General features: G+C 33.3%; 2 protein-coding genes and 1 long non-coding RNA gene across 5 annotated transcripts; 1 reads left to right on the top strand and 2 right to left on the bottom strand.

Annotated features, from left to right (window-relative positions):
• Positions 1–9,461: 9,461 nt before the first annotated feature.
• On the bottom strand, positions 9,462–15,355 carry LOC106616479 (uncharacterized). Of its 3 annotated transcripts, none has more exons than XM_070109265.1 (3): positions 14,842–15,355; positions 13,800–14,324; positions 9,462–12,499 (listed from the first exon to the last, which is right to left on the bottom strand). In XM_070109265.1, exon 3 carries the CDS (start codon positions 12,438–12,440, stop codon positions 9,861–9,863), a length of 2,580 nt encoding a protein of 859 aa, XP_069965366.1. In that variant the 5' UTR covers positions 12,441–12,499; positions 13,800–14,324; positions 14,842–15,355; the 3' UTR covers positions 9,462–9,860. The 3 variants fall into 3 exon arrangements, with proteins under 3 accessions (XP_069965366.1, XP_069965365.1, XP_036231690.1); XM_070109264.1 differs by lacking the exon at positions 14,842–15,355 and adding an exon at positions 14,399–14,533; XM_036375797.2 differs by lacking the exons at positions 13,800–14,324; positions 14,842–15,355 and adding an exon at positions 13,323–13,426.
• Positions 15,356–15,829: 474 nt separating this feature from the next.
• LOC106616465 (uncharacterized) lies at positions 15,830–22,918 on the bottom strand. Its single transcript, XM_014233129.3, has 5 exons — positions 22,489–22,918; positions 19,139–19,339; positions 17,139–17,276; positions 16,759–17,076; positions 15,830–16,694 (listed from the first exon to the last, which is right to left on the bottom strand). The coding sequence occupies exons 1-5, from the start codon at positions 22,708–22,710 to the stop codon at positions 16,215–16,217; spliced, it is 1,359 nt and encodes a 452-aa protein (XP_014088604.2). The 5' UTR covers positions 22,711–22,918; the 3' UTR covers positions 15,830–16,214.
• Positions 16,588–23,513, top strand: LOC118683256 (uncharacterized). The gene is made up of 3 exons (XR_004979192.2): positions 16,588–16,717; positions 22,146–22,255; positions 23,282–23,513. It is a non-coding gene; the product is annotated as an uncharacterized lncRNA (long non-coding RNA).
• Positions 23,514–23,586: the final 73 nt, after the last annotated feature.

Raw genomic sequence — 23,586 nt, forward strand, 5'->3', positions numbered from 1 at the left:
TAAGAATTTTCGATTGAAAAATAGAAACGTTTTCCGATATCAAGTCAAAATAAAAGGACAAACTAAATATTTTAAATAAAAAGATTACAGTACATAAAAAAGTTCATTCAGAAGATAAAAATAAAAAACTAAAACATTGGTTATTTAAATTTTTTACATAAATTTTGAGGTTAGTTGTGAGAAAGTAAAGTTGTATCTTTCTATTACCAATGACTTTGGCATATAACTTTTTTCCATGGGAATCGTAATTTTGCCCGAAATCGAGATAAACCGATTTTAACCCTTTAAAATTCAACCACCACCACTTCCTTTTCCCTACATCAAATCACCCGCTTGCAAAAATTATCTAACCTGATCTACAAAGAACATATCACTCCAAAGTTTAACACTGTAACTCACACCTTCTGCGAGGAAAATAATTTGCATGCGGATTTATTGTACCTTACATAGCCTAAACACACACACACCCGTATCTCAAACAAGTGTCAAAGAACTACCGTTTAAATATAGTGAGTCCACAGAAGCGTATGATATGTATCAGAGGATGTTGCGTAACGTCGAGTGTTCGGTGAATGTCAAGCGCATGCACCCAACTGTAAATTTCTGTGCATCAGACATGTGGCAATAAATATATACATATGTATATAGTAAAGTATGAACATATGTACATATGGACCTATCTAAAACTGTTACTATTAAGATGATAGACACAAGTGCTAATGCGGACAATTGAACTATTTCCTGAGCGCCCATGACAGTGGTGGGTTTTAAAAATTGTAAAAAAAAAAAAAAAAATAGACGCATGAGCAATATACATATGTACTTGTGTATGTACATTGTTTTGTATCGTATAAAGAAAAATTGCAACTACATTGAATAAAAATTGTTTCTAAATGGTATTAACATTTACTTATATTTCGATAACTCGATAACTCACTGTATCAACTTATCATTAAAATTAAGCACACTTTCCAGGGGGAAAGTGAAATCTGATGACAAAAGGATCGAACAGTTGTGATTACCTTTTGCAAAGCATTGCCCCTGTTGTATGACATTAGAGATTGGCACCCATGAACTATATTTAGCGTAGTCAGATGCATGGACAGCATGACTAGGGCACTAAGGAGGATGCGGTATAAAGTCAGCTGGATGTTCTATTAGGTATATGAGGACTAAGGGAATTATTAATCAGAGTCAACCTATTTTTGGCACATGGACGTATTAATATCAGATTAAGATTCTCTCTGAGTTTCTATAATACATCTCACAGATTGACCGATATTTTCGATAAAAATTTCGCAATAGAAACTGGGGTCCACATATTCGGTACCAGCGGGCTTGTACAGTTTTGATCCGATTTAAATAATTTTTGGTCACACTACAAAGACAGTATTCGTGCAAAGTATTATCCCGATACATCCATTAATGGTTCATTTGTATATTCAAAATTGAAAGAATCAGTTGGAATTTAAAATTATTTTATATAGAATGCCATAATAAGAATGCCAAAAGGTCCATATATTTTATTCGGTACCTGGAGCTTGAACACGTTTGGTTCGATTCGGATAATTTTCGGTCATTAGGTGGCACACTTTAGAGACACTGTTCATGCAAAGTTTTATTCCGACATATTAATTGAAGAAATATATGAAAAGTAGGGTTGGTTGTAGTCCGACATCGTCCATTTTCACACTGGGATATAAGAATGTTAGAATACTGCTACCCATCGAATTTGGTTGAAATTGCTAGGACAGGCCCCGAGATATGGGTTTTCGCCTAAAAGTGGGCGGTGACACACGTACTGTCTAATTTTGAACGGGGTTTCTACAAAGCCCTACCATCCCAGAAATACAATTTAATGTCTCTGGCGTGTATAGTGCTTGATTTATCGCGCTTTTAGTAGTAGAGCGGGGTTATCATCCAATTGGGAATTTGTTTATTTGTAGCCCATCTGCAATACAAACCGTCTTACGGTACCAAGAAACATGTGTACAAAGTTTTATAAGTATATCTCAATTTTTACTCAAGTTACAGCTTGCACGGACGGTCAGACGGACAGACAGATATCCGGAGTTCAACTCGCCTTGCCATTTAGGTGATACAAACAACCGTTAGGTGAACAAAACTAATATACTTTATAGCAACATGTTGCAAGAGTATAAAAATGTTGCGATAGATTTCAACATTCATTATTCGACAACAATCATATCGGGTAACTTATGCTATATTATAGGCCTTAGGCTCATTACATTAGTTTCATTACTGTATTCTGCTTCATATCTGAAATATTAATATTACAATCAACCTTAATTAACTCAAATGTGATATAAACTTAATTAAGTGACTAAATTTAATAGATAAAAGATAATGGAATTCGATCGCGGTCTAGTCGTGGTAATGACCCGATTCCGACCATTTACCAACCTTCTCATGGTGTCAAGAAAAATGTGCACCAAGTTTCACCAAGATCTAAATTTTACTCAAGTTATCGCTCGTACAGACGGACGGACAGTCAGTCAACCAGATTTCAATTCGTCTCGTCCTTGTCACAAAACTATTGTAGCAACATATTGCTAGTATAAAAATTAGCTGGAATGTCGTAGGTTTTTTGTAAGTGGGGGTTAGGAAAAGTCTTTACTAATTGGTGTTAAAAAATATTATACTCAAAAAAACTTGTACTTCTTATAAATTTTAAATATAATATCATATTAAATGTCCATAACGGTATAAAATAGCCGTAAGGACAGATCTAGTGGGCGGTTATCAATTCGACTTATCTGTTGGGATCAAAACGGCATTCTATGAGAAGAAAACGTAGGTGAGATGTTCCTATTGTCAAAATGTGTTAAAGAAGAAAAAACTGCGAAAAAATGTTTTACATAATTTCTTGACAACGTGATCCTCAGGGTTTAAGTGATTACATTATTATAATTAAAACAAATGAAGCATTTAATAAGTAACCAAAAATATAATTCAATTTCTTGAATTACGAAGACAATTATTAAGGCTAAACACAATAAAAAAATAATTTTGTAAAAAAGCAATAAACTAATTTATTAGACTACCAAGCATATCTGAATGACCTTAAGACTGTTTTACTTATATATCCACTTAATGAAATGCCAGCCAATATCTGACGAGTATATTCATATACACAATTTTCCACCTCACCATATCTACAAGCACTTGAAAGTCAGTGAAACCATAAAACCACAAATAGTATTGCCAAAGTTATAATGCTCTAGTCAGCCAAAAACTTATTACAACCGCAAAATATACATATGTATAAGTACATACATAGGTATATGTACTATATGTACAAGTATATGAGTCTATGATAAAAATAGCCGAGTGCGTAAATGCGAAAACAAACATACAAACATATTCCATATTTAACGCAAATCACAGAAAATTTTCTCAATATCTCGCGAGAACACGCCCCTTCAAATATATGTGTATATCTTTTAGCATATGTATAATATGTATGTAATACACATATTTAGCTTAAAGTGTCGTCAGTGATAAGCCGTATCACGCCTTTGTCTCTTTGACTGGCCGTCAGCTTTAACTTTATTTATATTAGCCGGCCTGTGAATGGGGAAAAGTGCGAAAGAAATGTAAGTCAGTGAACTTTTATAGTAAGCACAGTGAAGACAAATATATGTATATACATATGTATATACTTGTACATACCATATAACTGCTTTGTTAATAATTGCCAACAGTTACCAAAGAAAAATGCAGCGAACAGATCATTCGATTAATTTTTCTCAGAGCCATAAAATTATTCACAATATAATATATTCTTGTTATTTATGATACGGAAACTCGCGTTAAGGTAGAGCTGAGTAATCGCCTACAAATTCGTTTCCGTTTTTCAGAAATTATGAAAAGTATCGAAACAAACAACCAACTGGTATAATTCGCATAAACTGGCATAACTAACGAGAGATGGGACATCGAGCAATTTTACTAGTTTAATGACGTACTAGACATATATGTATGTAACATTATACACTTATCTGTTGAATTGAATTCGAAAACTTTGTATTTGTTTCTAGAGGTAAATTTTTTCAGAAAGCATAAGATGAAGTATTCGATTGCCAACTATTATATATTAAAAACAAATTAAATGGTATTTTTTGCGGTTAAAAACTGTCTAGTATAAATAAATGTAATATATAAATAAAAATTAAATTTTGTCGGAAATTGCAAGTCCTACTGTAATTATAAATTGTAGATTGAACATATTTTCCTGCTAAAATTTAGCACATTGATGAACCTATGCATACCGGAATGAGTTAAAAATTAAGAAACAATATTGCATTCCGAGTAATTCAGCTGAGCGTTCGATTAATCGCTGTTCAACGGTAATACAATATTAGCAATTGATAACTTTGTATGACCAGTTGCAATTTATTATTATCAATTACAACACACGAGAGCGTTCCATTAAGTAGATGGAAGTATGTAGAAGAGTGAAAACAATTTAAAAATAAGTATAACATAATTTGAAATTTTCGATATATTTCATTTTTAACTTCTTGTTTTGGAATGGTTCCTGCTTGCTAGGTTTGTAAGCTGAAATGATACAATTTTAACCGAATCCTATCAATGTTGCCTGGAGCATGGTGAGTTTGATCGTCTTGTTTATTTCGGGTTTAGGGAACTAAGATTGAAGCTTTAATTTTATTTTTTAAGATTAGTCGACTCATTAGATGGGTTCAAGACGTTTCGGCTACAACAAAATTTTCGTTTCAAGAATCGTAGTATCACAAAGCCACTGAATGTGTCCAACTGTTATATTTTCTTTGGAGAACAGTTGCTGCTCTTCCATTAGAACCTTACTCAACCTCTTTTAATGAGTTTCACTTTTCTTTCAAAAGCTTCGATACATTGCTTATAAAAATAAACGATTATTTATAGTTTTCTCTTTATTGTTATTTTTCGATTCGAGCGAAGGAATAAAAATGTATGTACGCTTGATACTCCAGCAAAAATTTTAAAATTAAAAAATAATTAGTTTTACTAAATCTGTAAAGTAATAAATAAGATGGATTATATCAAGTTATGATCACACTTGTCATTAAATATTTTAGCCTGTACGTCTTTCTTGATAATTTAAGTTCGGTAAAAGGTACGTACCATAGTTTAGCCAGATCTTGAGTACTATTTTAATTGATTGCACTTTGATAGGCTAAGAGGTCATCCCATGTGACGGCATGTTTTTTTATGGATTTTTCAGAAATTTTTTTCTACGACCTGTAAATATGTAGAGCTTTTGGTTTATTATCATTTCTTAACATATATTTCGAGAGTATAAATTTGCATTTTAAGCTAAAAATATTGTGTAGAAAATGGGTTAGTGTTTTGAACACCCCGCCGGCTGATTGGCTTATCCGAAACAATAAAATTAAAGGAGTTTTAATCTGTAAGCCTAAAATGCCCAAATGAGCTATTATCAAATGATTATATCAAAAATTGGACTTTTGTTAGATATTTGAAAAAAAAAAACAGTTGCGAATTTTGCGTTTCTCTGTTTTGTTTTTTGCTATAAAAAAAATCGAAATTTTGGGAATTTTTCATTGATAATATTTCTTTCCATGCGTTTACAAGTTTTGCGTGTATCCTACAAATTTCAAGTCATTCGGTCAAGCCGTTTTTGAGATGCGTTGGAGGAAAGTTTGAAAAACACTGTTTGGAGAAAAATGCGTTTAAAGTCTCAAGTCCGCTTAGAACCGCTCTGAACAGCTCCTTCTTCTAACTGCTCTATCTTTAAAACGATTTTTCTTCGAGTTTTTAAAAATCACTTTACTACCGTATTCTAGACATGTTAGGATAGCGATTTATGAAATCAATAATAAATAAATTTGTTGAGCCCATCACATGGGATGACACCCTTAATAGAAGAGAAAAAACGATAAGATAGGAGCACTAGTAAAAAAAAATTTAATGTTGATCGAAACTGGAATCGAAGTCAAATAGCAACTTTAATCTTACAGTCACAATCACCGTCAAAAGAACATCATCTGCAAATAAAATTTAAAAAAAAATCTCAAAAATGAAAAATAAAGTTAAGGGACTATTATGAATAATTCTGAATAAGAGTGCAGATAACGGTTAAAAATGTTAGTCATCGCAACAAATCTGAAAAAATAACCAGCTGGGAAATAACCAGCTGGAAAATACCCAGCTCTTCAGTTTTCAATATTAAAATAACAAATGAAAAATAATGGAATAATGTGGTAATGGTAATGAATGAAGCACTTCCACGCGTCTTATCGAAATTCTTCCTTTCTTTTGTTTGCTTGTCAAATCTCTCCCTGTGCAATTAAGAGGGCGTGGAAAAATTTGTTTAATGAATATTTTTACAAAAATATGCACGAATTCACACACCTACTTCGAGTTGAATATTTGTAAGTATGTACATACGTATGTACTTATGTATGTCAACATTTAACCGGTGCTTTCTTGTGCGAGACCGAAATTTATTGAATGCTGACTTCCAAATGAGACATCACGGAAAATATTCACTCACACCTAGAAACGAAAAGAAATTGAGTTCTTTCCACGAGCCGAACGCGTGAATGGTATTTGCTAATTTTAAAAATGCATAAATAAAATTGGGAGTTTTGTATATATGTCAGTCACATCTCAGGTTCTTTGTTCCTTTAGCCGCCTTAGCTCTTAAAAAACGTTTGCCTTTTTTTATTTGAAAGTCCGAAGATTTTGAAATGAGCTAGTTGGTGAGCTTTCAGAACACCGCCGTTACCTCATGAGAACTTTTATAAGTAATTGAACATTTTCAAGTAATTACAACGGCAACACGGTAAAATTTGATGGTTGCGGAAAGCGTTAGCAGCGAGTTATTTGACTAATTAGTATCATTCCACCAGATCAGCTTCGGGAATGCTGCCGTTGGCAAAATTTTGATGCTCAGCTTAGCCGTCTTATTGTCTTACACGCACCTTATAGATCCAACCTGATTATTTAGTCCTCAATATAAAAATAGGACCTCATGCGAAAAACATTAAGTGTAAATTAACGGAAGGCCCTCGAAAATATAATAGGGTAGCAAGAGAATATATTTCGTAATTATATACATATTTACACGTTTAAAATTTGGTTATCACTTCATTTCGTTTTGCCACTTGCAGTTAATAAAAATAAAATGCAATATTTACTTTCTTTTATGATAATTCAGTGAAATGAATAGCAAACTGTTGGCCATGCAGCTCATAAAAGACTCTTTGTGGCTTTCAAATTATCCTTGCGTTCACATATAGAGTGGGCGAAATAGGTTTTTATTTTAACAACCCTTGTATAGAATGAATAGATATTTTAAATTGATTACATCACTGGCCTAGATAAATCCTAAAAACTTTAGCGCTTTGATAACTGAACTTTGCGGTCTAATCAGAAAAAAACATAAATGCAACTATGAAAATTGCGAGCTCTTTTGTTACAAAGTAGATTAAGAAACAGGTAATAAATAGTAAAAGAAAAATAAAAACATTTTTTTGCGTCGAACTTCAGTGCTTCCCAACTCGAAGCTTTCAGAATTTTTAAAATCACGCTGGAGAGAAATTAATTAATTTTATAGAAGCATTTCAAAGAGGATTTATATATGTGTGTATATATAAATATATTCCCCATAACTGATCAGCTTATAAGCTATTAATAATAAAAATGATTTCTTTATAAAAAAAAATTAAAACTGACTTCTAAAACACGTTTTGTTGGCGTTAGCAATTTAAATAAAAACCATATATACAAAACAAAAAAAAAACAAGTTCTGCACTATGTAAATAGAATACTAAATAAAGCAATAAAACAAAAATATATAAAAATTTTACTGGTTTTTTTAGTATTTTTTGTTTGGAGCGTTTATACACTATCTATCCATATCTTGTTAAAAGAAAAATACAAAAACAAAAACAGAATTACAAAAGAAAGAAATTTTTAGTAAGTTGAAACCCATCCGAAACGAAAGATAAAATGACAAATATTATAGGAAAAATAATTTACGGGCGATCTGAGGTCAGAAAAGGCAGAGAAGGGATGTGGTTGAATTTTTGAGGGTTAAACTACGAGTCCTATAGAAAACCGATATACGGCATATTATAGGTAATGAAAGAATCTATAACTTTTGTTTATAAACTTTTTTCGCATAACCTTAAAATTTATGTGAAAAATTCAAATAATCAGGTTTTTGGGTTTTTTATTTTTATCTTGTACAAAAAATAAGCTTATTTTTATCTTGTACAAAAAATAAGCTTATTTTTTTATTTAAAATATTAATTTTGTCTCCTCTATTTTTAACTAATACCGAATAAAAACCCCTAATTTTCAATCAAAAATTCTCAAATCAAAATATCAGATTTTTTAAAAAGTCAGTAGTGTTTATATTTGTTAAAGTCTCTACTTTATGGTGGTATATAAATTATTGTATATGAATACATAGCTACCATATGGTAAATTTTCTCAGAAAATACATAAATACATCTTTTCATTACCTACAACATTGCCATACAACTTTTTTCTATAAGATTCGTAGTTGTGATGGAAATCTGGATAAACCATTTTTAATGCTTAACATTCACTGGGATGGACGTCTGTGGTGTGGTTTTTGGCAAAGTTTTATTATTTATAAAATTTAATATACCCTGTTCAGGGTATAAAAATAATCATGAGAACAGCAAAAGAGCCGACATTCAAATGATTCGTTACCACGACGGCCGGGTCTACGTAAACGGAACGGATACGGATTTTTATCCGGCCAAGAACTGTCAACTCGGTAGTATTCTTCAAAATTATTTCAGGAATGTTTTCGGCCGCTACAACAACAACATATTCTCACAATAAACAGGATACAGAAATGTTCGAATGCAAAAATCATTAAGACCATCACAAAAAAGAAGTTCGACAACTGACAAGCGATTTCAAGAATGGTTACAATTCATTAGAGATGAGCTGATTCTTGACTGTCATCAAAAGGTCAAACTTAAACTCTGCTGACTGGTAACTGTTGTGAAACCACTTCTATTTATTAGGGAACTGCCATTCCCCGCACTGCTAAGTTGTCGGTGCTGCTCGAAATCATTTGAGATATCGTATCAGCCACTACAACAACATGAACAACGTGACACTACAAACACTTTTTGAGCACAAACCGAATAAACTGAACCCTTTCTAGAACTCAGATTGAAGTTGCTAGACATTTTTTTGGTATAAATATGAAAATAGATTCTGTCAAAGTTTTATGAACAGCAATAAAATGAGCTGTTCACCTTCTATGCTACAGTGCTTAGTAAATTAAAACTCACGTACGGACCCGAATGATTATCTGGCTAAGCAGCATTTGTTAAAAAAACATTTGGTGAATGTTCCACGACAAAAAGAATAATTAATTTAATTAATGATAGCATAAAAAATTGTCATACAAGTCAAAGGCAAGCAAGTTTGAATACATTTTAATATTCGTTGATTTATTTATTACCAAATATTATCATAGTTTTTATTTTTTTGCTTTGTCATTTCAATAATTACGAATTAGTTTGTAAATTTTGTATATTTTAAAAATAATTTCTTTCTTCATTCATATGTATGTTTGTTGGTTTGTTTAATACATATCTATGTATTTTTTAAATGTAATAATTGCTATTAAAAATAACCCTATATTTTAATTAATTCTAATGTTGAATTGTTTGTTTATTTTGTTTTGAACAAATTAAACATTAAATCTAGCACATTGGGAAAGCATTCTTTTTCATAGAGGAAACCAATCAAATTTACAAAACTGGCGCTAAGAGAGAACGACTGAACGGAGAATGAACGCAGCTTGCCTAGCAACTGCGTAACTAACCCTGCGTAACAACAATTATAGTGTTACCCGTCATATTGCCGTCCATACAACCCGAGCCATCTATACTGCCACCACCCGAGCCACCGGCACCATTATTGTCTCCGCCACCGTCACCATTTTCCATTGTTATCGTATCACTATGCACACCCGTCTGCACATGCGTATGCAGCATGTCGACATCGTCAAAATGTAAACTACATTCGCCACATTTGAATCTCGGCTGCTTTGAGTTGGGGTGTTTGTTGTCCGAGTGCGTACGCAACGTTTGTGGCATCGAGAATGTTTTACGGCAATTATCCACGGCGCAAGCATAGGAGCGCAGTTGATGCGTTTGCCGATGACGATACAGTATCGCTTTTGATTTGAAGCTCTTGTTACAGATATTGCAGGTAGGTGTGCGCGCAGCGGATTGATGTGTCTTCATGTGCATCTTTAGCATGCCTGGACCTTTAAAGCTCTTAAGGCAGATTTCACACTGCGGTTGTTTTTTGCAATTGGCACGTATCCAATTCGAATGTTGGTGCATATGATTATGCAATGCTTTAAATTGTTTAAACTCATGGCGGCATAGATTGCATACATGGCGACCGGAGCCGAGCAAACTCGTTTGCTGACTTATAATTTCGGCAATGAATTTTGGATCGATATCCAAATCGTCCGAGGTCCCTGATGTTGCTATTGAGGATGCGGTGGCAACTAGTTGACGTGAATTGGCTACAGCTTTTGAATTCGATTTACGTTGACGCTTGGGTGTCGGAGTTTGACTGCCTACAGATGCGCCACTACCTGATCCAACGCCCCCGCCACCACCACCACTTGCTACACTGCTGACTGTTTGATTAAAATCGACCACGTTCTGCATTTCCGATCCGCAAGCAGCTTGAAGAACTTCTTTTACGTCGCTTTCAACGAGCTCTTCATCGTCGGTGCCTGCTTCTAGTACAGTGTACTGCAGCGGATCCCCGTTCTCGCCCACCAAATGTTGCTGGCTTCCATCTTCATCACTAATAAATTCGCTACCATCTCCTTCCATCACATGCATCACATCTGCACCATCATCTTCCAGCATTTCCTCTTCATCCATGTGTATCTCTTCGATTATATCATCATCGTCATGCAGTTGTATATGTTGCTGTTGACTTGCATCACCATCACAATCGCTAAGCTGTTGATAGTGCTGAGTATGATGATGTTGCTGATGATGTGAATGTCCTACATTCGAGGTCGTTACAGTTACATCCTCAAGGTACTCCAGTTCTTGTGCCTCGCCTTGCGATAAATTATCTTCATCTACTATTGTATGGTGGCCAGCAAGCAACTGCTGATGCGTGATCTGATCATCTTCCACCACAATTGTTTCACAGATTTGTTCTTGTTCATCATCATCTTCCAGATCAGCTTCATCATCGATCAGGTGATGTTCATCAGGTGTGATCAATGTTTCATCATCAACTATCGTCGTGGTGCCATCTTCGGAAGTGGTTACCATCACGCTTGTCCCATTTGCTGTGGTGGCAATTGTACGCTGCGGCATTACGTGTACTAACTGCAGCGTTTGCTGCCCATTCGGCTGCTGTATTAGCTGTAGCGTCTGTCCGTTAGATGTTTGTATAATCTGTGGCGTGAATTGTGGTTGCGCTGCTACGGCGTTAGAGGCAGGGTTTGCTTGTACCGTTGAGCCATTCGACGTACTAATAATCTGCGCAATCTGTGGAGGTCCGGCGTGTGTGACAATTTGCGCTGTGGTAATTATTTGCCCATTGGGTAGTACAATTTGTTGTGGCAAGGCGGTTGTGGAAATTAGTTGCTGGGGTTGTGGCTGTTGTTGCTGCAAGGACGATTGTGTAGTTTGCAAATGTTGAGTTGCAGGTTGTGCTTGTGTGCGCGGTGGTGTTATATTCTGTACCATTGTTTGCAACGACACATGATCAAGTGTTTGTTGTTGTTGGTGCTGTTGTTGCTGTACCTGCTGAGGCAACAAATGTGATTTTTTCGACTGCCGTTGAGATTTACGTGATGTACTAACGGCCTTACGTTTGCTTGGCTCTTGTTGTTGCTGCAATTGTAAATGCTGTACTTGTTGCAGTTGTTGATTTTGAGGCTGATGCTGTTGCTGTTGCTGTGGTTGTTGCTGCTGTTGCTGTTGCGGCTGTAGAATTATTTGCTGTTGTTGCAATTGTAATTGATTTTGCTGCGTCTGTAATTGAAATTGCGCCTGCGGCTGTATTAGTTGCAATTTAGGTGGCTTCTGCGACAACATTTTTGGGGGAGACGCGTCCAGCTTCATATCATTGGTTTCTTCTATGACCACACGTACAGTTAAACTTTTAATATATTCCCTTAATTCCTTGTCGCTGCGTTCAACCTGCTTCTTGAAGGCATGACACCGCGACACAGCGTGTACGCATTGCACGCAAATTTTATCGGGCCAACCTTCAGTATTTTCAATATTTACAGTAGCACACTCCATTAGCATCTCTGCGATCTTTTCACTAAATAGTGGACGCATATCTTTACGTTCTGCTATGCATACTCGACAAATCTTATCCAGCTCAAGAACTTTTTTTCGTTCCATTTTTCTTCAGGTCTCCAACTTTCAGATGTGTATCAAAATTATGAAATCTGGCGCAGCACCTAAAATTAATAATGTTGTATAAATATTTGACTGAAGATATTTCAGTTCGAAGATGCAATTCTAAATAAGGTCGCTAACATTTTAAGTTTAGAGTAAATTGATAGATTGAATGCATTAATTTGAAAGAGAAAATTACGAAAATTATTGTTTTCATACATACAAATACATCTTTGTATGTATATCTGTAAATTAGTTTAATATTTACTAGAGAAAACCAATCTGTATCGCGATTTAAAATTTTTTAAGTTGGCAGTGTTCCATTGAAACAAATCTGTAAAACAAATGATAATAATTACGTAGAATATAGAAACCCTTTATCTAATATTTATAAATCATTAAGTTTTAACTTCTTTAACTTATAGTTTTTAATTAGTCACTTTTTTGGTCGACATTGGTTTTGAAGACGAAAGATTTAAAATGTTTGTACATATATGTATGCCACCCTTTAGGATTAACTGCTACAAAATAAATAGATAACATAAAAAACATTTCTCTTTGATTGCCTCAACTAGTCTTTAGTCAATATACAAAATAAAATTTAAAAAATAAAATAAAAGAATTAAAAAAAACATTATAAAAAATAAAAAAAAAATTTTAAAAAAATATAAAAAAAAATATAAAAAAAAAAATAAAAAAAAATTTAAAAAAACATTATAAAAAATAAAAAACATTATAAAAAATAAAAAACATTATAAAAAATAAAAAAAAAAAAACATTATAAAAAATAAAAAAAACATTATAAAAAATAAAAAAAAAATTATAAAAAAAAATAAAAGAAAATAAAACTTTTCTCTTTGTTGTCTCAACTAGGCTTTAGCTTACATAAAAAAATAAATAAATAACATAATAAACATTTCTCTTTGATTGCCTCAACTAGTCTTCAGTTAATATACAAAATACATAAATAACATTTAAAAAAAAAATTAACTAATTTGAGCGCCGAACGAGTCAGCACTACAATATCGTAACAAAAAAATAATAATTGGTGGGAACACTAGCTACGCGACATTTTTAATATTCGCTACAAACATGCAAAAATGAGATGGTGTTATTTTTAGTCTTGACACATAGTGGCACGAGTGAGTGAAAAGGAATATGGAACGTCTACTGAACACAAAAAAAACAACCAATTTAGTTGATTTTACATTATTGCATTGCACTAATTTTGACAGCACTAACAAAATTAAGCGATAGGGAGAATTGTTTGTGCTCTTTAATGATGCATCTATCAATTTACCAGTACCTTTTATTTGCACTTTCACATTGTAAAATTGCAAAGCGCTGTAGCACCTAACTTACCTGCTGCACTCTTTACTTATTAGGAAATATTCCAAATATCAATTTTTTCCTTTTCAATTCACCAAAGATATCACGATTCACGTCACCTTATCCAGATTAATTTTGCGCTTGACAACTTATGTCTACAGTCGATATATCTGCGAACTTTTACCAATTAAGTCCATATTTCCATAATAACTGCACCCACGATACAATTATAGCAATATAAACCGTTATAAAAACACTAAACAGTAAGGAAACGAAATAACTAGATTTTCTAATGTGAAATTTTATTGCAATATATCTGAAATTTCTTTTTTAATAAGAGCGCTTAAGCAGTATACGTCCTTTTGTCTTCTTCTGTCGTCGGTGAATCACAATGGCTGTCGTTTGCATTTTCTATGCGGTGCGCTGAATTCGTTTCGTTTCGTTCGTTAGTATGCTTCGTGCAAGAAAGACGATTCGATTGTCGTTGCTGTAGTCGGTTGTTCAAGTGGTTGTAGTGAAACTAGTTTTTGCTTTTCTTGCAAGCCATCTGCTCTTTTGCTGAACAAAGATGGAAATAAAGAACATTAAATTCATGCGTGCAACAGAGATGTTACTGAATGCTTATTTTATACTTATGGGGGACTGCAATCAGATGTTTTGTTGATATCATTAAGATAATGTTGCCAGATTATATTTCAAATGCGTTTTGTTAATATAATATATAATATTAAACCTGTGTTGTATAAACAAAAACATTGTTCAATCGGTATACATACGTAGAACCATTAATTAATACAATATAACTCGAAAGATTCAGCTTATAACCTTTTTACCACTTTAGAATACGAGAAATTCAAATATTAAACTTCAAGATAATATTACCTTCATAAAGCAGTACTTATTATCAATATATTAAGCGACTGCATTTACTTACTCGCGGTTTTATAGCTTCAGATTCAGTTAAAAATCGAGAAACTGTAAAAGTTTTTGTATGTATAAAAATATTTAAGGTAGTAATATTTTAATGCATCAGCGATTAAAAATTGTTTATAAACAATATTAAGATTTCACTTACCAGGCGACAACGCCAAAACCAAAAACTACCAACCACTTTACAACTCGCGCTCCATATTTGGGTGCAAATGTGTTAGAGAGAGAGAATTCACAGATAAATTTTGTGCGGCGCTTGCCATACGATTTAATATCGTGCACTCTTTTTTATTTATCAAAGCTTTTCCATTCACTCACACTTACGAAAAACACTTGCAATTTTATGTGAATTGATTTTTGATAGTAGTAATACAATAAATCGCATACCACCCTGTTATTCTAACCCCCTTTAATATGAGCAATTAAACTTTTCCAACTAGCCAACTTCGCGACTAAATTGAGAATTATTATTTGTTGCTTGGACTATTGTAGAAAGAACTTTTTAATATACTAACAACAGTGTTTGAAGTTGAACTTTTTCTTGTCTAACTTTTTGTTTACGAGATGGTTTTGGAGATTTATGTTATGTGAATTTCGCAAATATTTTGTATTTTATGTTTTTTTCACAAGCGAACCGAGAGAGAACATAAATGTCACATCGAAAGCTGAAGGAATCCGACACGAAACTAAAATTGTAAACGAATAGAGCAGTGCAACAGAAAAATAATAGCAACATACACAGGGGTTGTATTGGAATGGATCGTTCGTGGTGTTGTTGATTCTAGTTATATTTTGCCGCAACAACAGTAGTAGCGGAATTTGAGTATGTTTTCCTTTCATCTTTTGTATGATAGAAATTGAGCAACAGGACTTGCATTTGCAAATCGACAGACTATGCGCTAATATGCGTGAGTGAGATAGAAGGAAGAATTTTTTAACATGTTTAAAAGTGTTAAAAGCGGAAGGATTTTTGGTAGTGCTTCTTGTTGTTACGCGAATAATTAATGCTGCCAGATTTATAAGAGTGACATCGTTAGATTGATACAGTGGAACAAAGTAATAAAAATCATGTTCAAATTCCAATTACAAAATACGATTAAGTAGATTATACAGTAAATAAAATGAGATTTAGCTAGTTGGAATGTAAAATTATTTATTTCAAAATATTCATAATAATTTTTTTTTGTTTCTACAATTAACACATCAACAATTTAGTGAAACGAAATACAGCTCAAATACTAAAGCGGCATATGTTAGCTCTCGTTTGTGTTTATACAAAATGGATTACGTTAAATATAGCTAAATACAGCAAATAAGTATGTTACATTTATTGAAATGTATTGTCACAGACCTTTCGCATGCTGCGTACAGACATGTACATATATGTTGTAAATGTTTAACAAATATTAATATCTTCGATAATACTATTATAATAACAAAAAAAATGTGGTTGCCCTCAATGCATTTAATTAATTATCTCATTTTTTCATACCATTTCCACATGATTCTCTTCAAAACTTATGCCGATGAAGCGGCCAACTTATAAAGTTTCTTCTCCTCCTTCTTGCTCCATATGCGCACCATGTTGAATACCACCACCAACAGTACCACTGCTACTGCAATGCTACCAGCTACAAACCACGGATAGAAACCCGGATAAGGATGAGAATCGTAGTAGGTGTTAATATCCCAATTGGATGTTTGTGTTATATTTTCGGTGTCAGCCATTTCCAAACGTTCGAATTTTTTTTCTTCCGCCGGGTATAGTGTAATAGACGTAAGATGTGTGGAATCGGGTGTTTCATAAACTGGTTCGGCGCTCTCAATGCGTGTAAACGTAACCTCACCACGATGGATTTCATTACGGTAGCGTTTTATGCCATAACCAAAGTAGTCGAAGACATCAGCATTAAATTGTTGATGGTGCTCGGCCCACTGACCGATCACTTCCACCTTGACCGAAGTACGTGGGTCCATGAAACGTTCGAAATAAGCTTTCTATTGAAGGAAAGTAGAGCTCAGTAAGTATATACCTATTAGCATACAGTATGAATTCGTTTACCGCCGTTACATCCACACCGCCAATACCCAAATCATTCAATTCCAATACAGCGCCCGCATGCTCAAACAATAACGGCAAATGATCCAAATTTTTATTGTATATAGTGCTCACATTAACGTGGACCTTCTCGACAAAACTATATTTTACGCTGCCATATATTTGCTTCGCCTCACTATTCGGATTGTTGAGAGTTGAGCGATCGAGCAGCGTTTTGTAGCTGGTCGACACGTTGACCCAAGGCAAATAGGTTATGTTGCGCAATTCGTACATGAGCGGCTCTATTTCGACGAGCACATTAATATTGGAATCTTGTCCATACTATTAAAAATTGCATAGATTATAAAAAGGAAAGCTTATTAAGTTTAAATGTTTAGGCTTACAAAGTTGTCCTCGAAAATCATTACAATGCAGGCAAAGAGGTCGGATGTGATGTTAGTGACAAGATCGGTGTGGCTGAAGTGACAGAGCTCTGTCTTTGCACGATCCACATCAGTGGCTTTGCCAATATAACTGAGTTGCTAAACAGTGGAATAAAAATAAACGAAATTTAAATATAGAGTGCGCCATAAAATCAACTTTCTTCTTAAGGATCTTTCACTATCACTAAGAATAAGTAGTCTGGACGTGCTGAAATCTCTTTGAACGGTTTGAACGACCCGATAAAATCTAAACTTCATAAAATATCATTTCAATAGTAGTTTGTCTTGTCAATTTTTGATCCATCCGAAGTTAGTTCTAGATTATTTACTCGTCTTATAATGTACCCTTCCTTTTTAGGAAAATCGGTTTTCTAAGCGACATCTTTTAAAATATATTTACTTCGCATGTGGATTAATGAGCCTATTATTCAGATTGATTAATATTTTTGTCCAAAAATATTGTGTGAAATACATATTATTGCATCTTGCAAGAATGAAATCCAGGGAAATTCATATCCATTTCATTCACATCCATTTTCCCATACAAGAATGTTAGAATAATGCTACCCACCGAATTTGGTTGAAATCGGTTGAGCAAGTCCCGAGATATAAGTTTCACCAAAATATGGGCGGTGCCACGCCCATTGCCTAATTTAGACCCCGTCTCCTATAAAGCGCTCTCGCACCATCTTGGATGTGATATTTAATGTCTCTGGCTAATATACTTAATGATTTATAGCGCTTTTAGTTGTTGTTGTTGTAGCGGCAGAATTCTACCGAGTTGACAGTCCTTGGCCGGAATAAATCCGGGTCCGTTCCGGTTACGTAGACCCGACTGTCGTGGTAACGGATAGCGCTTTTTGTAGTTTTTAACGGTACCTTTATATGGGGAGTGAGCGGGGTTATCATCCGATTTCATTTTTACAGTGTCGGTAATGGTGCCTAAGGGATTTGTTCTGAACGAATTTCTTGATTATAGCTTGAGCTGTTTAGTAGATATGTACATTAAACCTCTTAAGGGCGGGGCCACGTTCTTTTTGTAATTTTAGCCCACAGGTGCCCTTTGCTACTGCGATCCCCAGTGCCAAATTACAGTTCTATATCTTAATAAAGTGCTGAGTTATGGTACTTTATAAGTTTCCGTTTAATGGCGTTTTGTGGGCGTGGTCCGATTACGTCCATCTAAGAACTCGCCCTTACTTTTTTGCCAACGAATACTTGTACAAACATCGTGTTCATTTATATACATATATAACTCCATATTTATGTCAATTAGTGAACAAAACTATTACTCTCTGTAGCAACATGTTGCAAGAGTATAAAAATAATTCACGGCGTGGTTGAATTTTTAAGGGTTAAAAACGGTTTGTCTTGATTTTCGACAAAACTACGAACCCTTATACGGCAAAGTTGTAGGAAATAAAAAGATCTATAACTTTTGTGTTCACATAACCTCAAATTTATGAGAAAAATTCAAATCTCCAAGTTTTTGAGCTTTTTATATTTTTTCATTGTACCAAACCAATTTTCTTCCACGGAATTTGGTGTAAACTTCTTATGTCCCAAAGATACGGTAATTTTTTTAATATAAAAAATTACCTTATTTCGACTTAAAATAGAAAGAAACCGTAATTTGTACCTCAAAGTATCAGATTTTTAAAAAAGTAAATCTTGTTATGTTAATACACCAAATAATTCGAGTAGAATTAGATTTTGCAGACAAATAAAACCTACGCATATTTATTTACAAATTTGTTAATATTATTAAAAGAGCTGTTTGCACTCTGACTGTCACAAATGCCTGCATTTGTTGTTATTTTCTAATCGAAGTGTGAAAAGATTTTTTGTCACATGATAGGTGTGCTGCCATCGAAGCAATGGCGCACTTAGTCATAATTTGATTTGCATTCAGTGAATACTTCTTAATTTAGTATATTACCGTTAATTTCGACTTTTCTCACCTCTTTCGGATTTAATTCTTGTGCGAAATTCTCCAGCACCATATTGTATGGCACCCAAGCAAGCAGTGGATTTTTCACACCATTGCAAATATCTTTGTGCGACCCGCGTCCTCTCAGTTCTCCATTGCGTAGTTTGAAGAAATAATAACTATCCTTATATGATGTGCCATGATCCTTACACATGGTCTCCACGAAAATGTCCTGCAATTCACAAATTTTTTAGGTTTTATTATACGATAAGCATATACGAGTATGTATGTCAAAATCAATTAAACGACATTTGATTTGATTGAGTGAATGATTGAATTATGAAAATATGACTCAGGTTTATAATAATGATACATTGACGATTTAAATGACGGGGGTGTATTTAGAGCATTTTACCAAAATTAAAAATAAGTCATCGTATTTGAAAAATTTATCTAAAACGTTTTTGATGAGTTGTAATAAAAAAAATTTTAAATTTGTTACTCATTTAAAGCTAAATCTAAATGGAAATCGGCGTCATAACCTTGTCAATATTAATTTAATAAAAAATATTGCATATACATACATGTGAGGTTGCGAATATTGCATTACAAAATAATTAATTTAACATTTAATTATTTTTTTATTTCATGATCCCGAAAATATTAATTAACATTTTTTTCTTATTTTTAATCCCAAATACTGGATGGAAAAATAAAAACAAAAGTTTAAATCCAAAAAGAAATTGTTTAATTCAAAGCTTATACTTAAAAATATAAAAAATTGATTGTTTTAGAATTTACATTTTTGGCATTTGCTTACTTCGTGTTTAACCATTTTGGTTATCTTTTGAGAAGATTTAGTAAAATATCAACAAAGTTCAGCTTTTTTTGCTTTATTTATATTTAAATGATCTTAATTGCAGTATTTCAGTTAGAAATATGTAAATCTTTGCTTTTCAACCTTTTTATTACAGCTTTCAATTGGAAAAATAACATTTTTATTTGTTACTCCAATTTGTTAATTAAAGAATATTTTCTCAATTTTTAATTCAAGATGTCCCAAATTCGAATTAAAAATTGAAAATTTAATTTTTAGGGCAACATTTTTTATGTAAAAAAGGCGCATCCTGCATACATGTGTACATAGCAATTTTTTTTCCTAAAATCCTCTTTAAATAATGAGTTTTTGCATGTTTGAAATATAAAAATATACAAGAAAATGTAAATAAATAGTACAACCATATATTATTTAACAACAATCAGCTGTTTATCAACCAACTAATAAGCTCATATTCGTTTTGGAATATCCCACGCTTTTTATGATAACGGCATTTCCTCGTTTAACTATGAGTTCTTTCAAATTTGATTTCTTATCATTATTGTCGCGTAAAGGCTTTCCGAAGAAAGCACTTAAATCCCATTAATGCATATAATTAGGAGCCGAAATCAAAACGAATGGTGCCAATTAATTGAGTAGATAAACACTCGAGTGTAGATAATATTGCTTTGCAAATAAAATTATTTTTGGTGAAACTTTTTTTGCAAATGTGCATTGACAGATATCTGAAAGGTTTACACTAGGTTATGAACATCTATTGTGTAAACTCAACGGGGATACTATATGAGGTTAGCAAATGTATACATATATCAACATATATTCTTAGGATTAAGCATAAGTCCGATAATTAGATATACTGTTGGTATAGGATACGATAATGTCAGTAAACAGTTAGTTGATGGAGGTGCTACGCCTTTGCTTTTTCTTTGCTTTCATGAGTTCTTTTCTGAACAAACTTTCAACCATAACAATTAAAAAAAGTGGCTGGCTATGATCTTTTAAAGCTATTTCTGCTCCACTAGATCATAAAACATCGTATGACTTGGAATCCTGTATAAACGATTACTACTTAGAATGTGTTCTAATGTTTAACCTTAATAGTGGCTTATTTGAATATTACTAATATAATATAACTGCTTTCATTTAGTCATAACTTATATACAAGTATGATCGCGATTTAAGTCATCTAAGTTTAAAACAACGATATACTCTTGATATCCGACAGGGACTAATTTTGGTTTCTACTAGTAAAACGGATGTTGCAAAAAGTCGAGAAAATTAATTGTAATATCACATTTTTTTTCAATAGGTACAAATTTTGAACTTAGTAATCTACAAGTATACGTATACTAATTACTATGTATGAATATAAATCCGTAACAGACACCCATCATAAATTTAAACTCGTGTTTTTTACGATAACGTTTACTTTAGCAAATTAATGTTATTTGACATTTTCATTGCTAAGAAAACTTGTTTTCCAGCCAAGCATTGCCTCATTGTTGCACTGGCGCACATACGTCCATATGTATGCAGGCCTGTAACTCCATGCTTTATTCCATGTACATGCAAGTAATACATATCTACGTACTCGTACTCATTTCTATGTCATGTATTTTTTACCAAATTTGGTTGGTTCTTGTCAATGAGGAATCTATTTTTGGTTGGTGTGAGGTAATTTAGTTGCACTGGAATATTTTGTTAGCAGCTACATATGTACAATGTGGGGTCATTGAATAGAACAACTCGCTGGCTGACCTTGCATTTTTTATAGAAATTGGTTGACGTTTAATGTCTTTATTAGTGAAATGAACTAATTTGTTTCACAAATATTTTAGGCCGGTTAACATTATAACGGAATTTCTATTCAAAATGAAAGTTGCCAGAAGCAAAGAATTTTGCCATGCTCTATTAACTCTTAATTACTGTGTTCTGTGAAGCCAAATAACAACGGTGGCGGTGATTTGGCCAGAAAAGTCCACAGAAATGGATTTTAAACTGTATTTTAGTCATATTAACAGATCCTTAAATATTTATTATTTTATTTAATACTCTGGTTAGGCATAGGCGTTAAAACCGCTATCGCTAACTGATATCATTTATATTAAAATACCTTAAAATAAAGGAAATATCTGAATATATATGTTTCTTTATTATTTTATTAATAAATTATTGCGAAATTTATTTTAAAAATTTTCAGTAACATATATTATGTCATATGGAACTTACGTGATAAAATTGAAATTCTACGGCGTGGACGGAGTCGAAACTTGAATATTTCGTAGCGCGTATCTCACTACCTTGTTAATGGTAAATATTTTAGTTTATAAGGATTTTTATGTTCAAAAACTTTATATAATATTTTCGCTACTTTTAAAAATCGTTACGCCACATTGAAAATGATTTCCGTATGGCAGCACCATTTTAAAACGGAAATGCAATAGATACGTTGTGATAAGGAGGCATTTCAAGAATAGTTTAACAATAAATCAGTATACGTTTTCTATTTCTTATACCATATAAGTGTATATCCTCACTCTTACCTTTTCCTTCGTGGTGAGCGTTGTGGCCAGCACTTTGCAATTAGGATCATCATCTATAGGATTCACATGCTTCTCAATATCTGCCAGCAGCATTGGTTGAGTGCGTATGCAAAATTTGTCGTTTTCCTCGTAAGTGTTGACCGCTGTAAGCAGCACTATCAACAAAAAAACACTTGCAAAATAACCCGAGTGTAGGGACAACACACTACCAATTGAGTGCATTTTGTGGCGTTGCTCTGACGTGACACAAAAATTCGAAGCAGTTTTTAAAAATAAATTGATAAATTATGAGTTTAATGTTGTTGTTGTTGCGGTTATGTTAATATATGCAAAATATTAAGTTCTTCAATACGCACAACTTAAGCATTAGCGGAAATTGTACAAATTCGACCGCGCGATGGAAACGCAAAAACTCAACTGAACAAGGTGTTAAGCATTCGAATTCAAATCGATTTATCAGCTACTGAATTAATATGTACACTGTATAAAAAGTTACAAAAAGCATTGAGTGTTAGCAATGAAGCGCGCCAGTCAGCAGCGCTTTTATTAAATTGATCTGTTAGCGCGCCATTGCAACTTTAATTTCAGTTATTGGATAGCAAAGCAAATATACATATGTACATACATTCAAATATTTGTTAGAATTTTAATAAAAATACTGTCGTTATCTTCTCTGGTTGAGACTAATCGGATTATTGTATTAAATAAATTCAGATAAGATAAATCTAATTGCATGGATTGTGATTTATATATGGCTAAACTATTTATTAACACGCTTTTTTTCCCTGAACAGAGGTAAACGTATCCAAAAGGAAACCTCGGAGACACTATAAAATATAAACATACATACATATATAAATGATCAGCATGGCGATCTGAGTTGATTTAGTCGTGTCCGTAAATCTGTATATACGCGAACTAGTCCCTCAGTTTATGAGATATCGATCTGAAATTTTGCACACGGCCTTTTCTCTCCAAGAAGCTACTTATTTGCCGGAACCGTAAATATCGGACCACTACAGCATATAACATATAGTGATCCTCAATTCTGCAGCCGCAATATGGTCGCCTGGATGTAGTGACACGCAGAATAAGAAG

Source organism: Bactrocera oleae, chromosome 4, assembly GCF_042242935.1.
Source record: "Bactrocera oleae isolate idBacOlea1 chromosome 4, idBacOlea1, whole genome shotgun sequence".
NCBI lineage: Eukaryota > Metazoa > Arthropoda > Insecta > Diptera > Tephritidae > Bactrocera > Bactrocera oleae.

Excerpts from the sequence above, each read along its gene's own strand:
- LOC106616479 (XM_070109265.1), bottom strand. The coding sequence starts at position 12,440 with ATGGAACGAAAAAAAGTTCTTGAGCTGGATAAGATTTGTCGAGTATGC.
- LOC106616465 (XM_014233129.3), bottom strand. The coding sequence starts at position 22,710 with ATGCACTCAATTGGTAGTGTGTTGTCCCTACACTCGGGTTATTTTGCA. Across the intron at positions 19,340-22,488 it reads CGCTCACCACGAAGGAAAAG|GACATTTTCGTGGAGACCAT; the intron begins GTAAGAGTGAGG and ends TGTGAATTGCAG. Across the intron at positions 16,695-16,758 it reads GCGGTGTGGATGTAACGGCG|AAAGCTTATTTCGAACGTTT; the intron begins GTAAACGAATTC and ends TTCCTTCAATAG.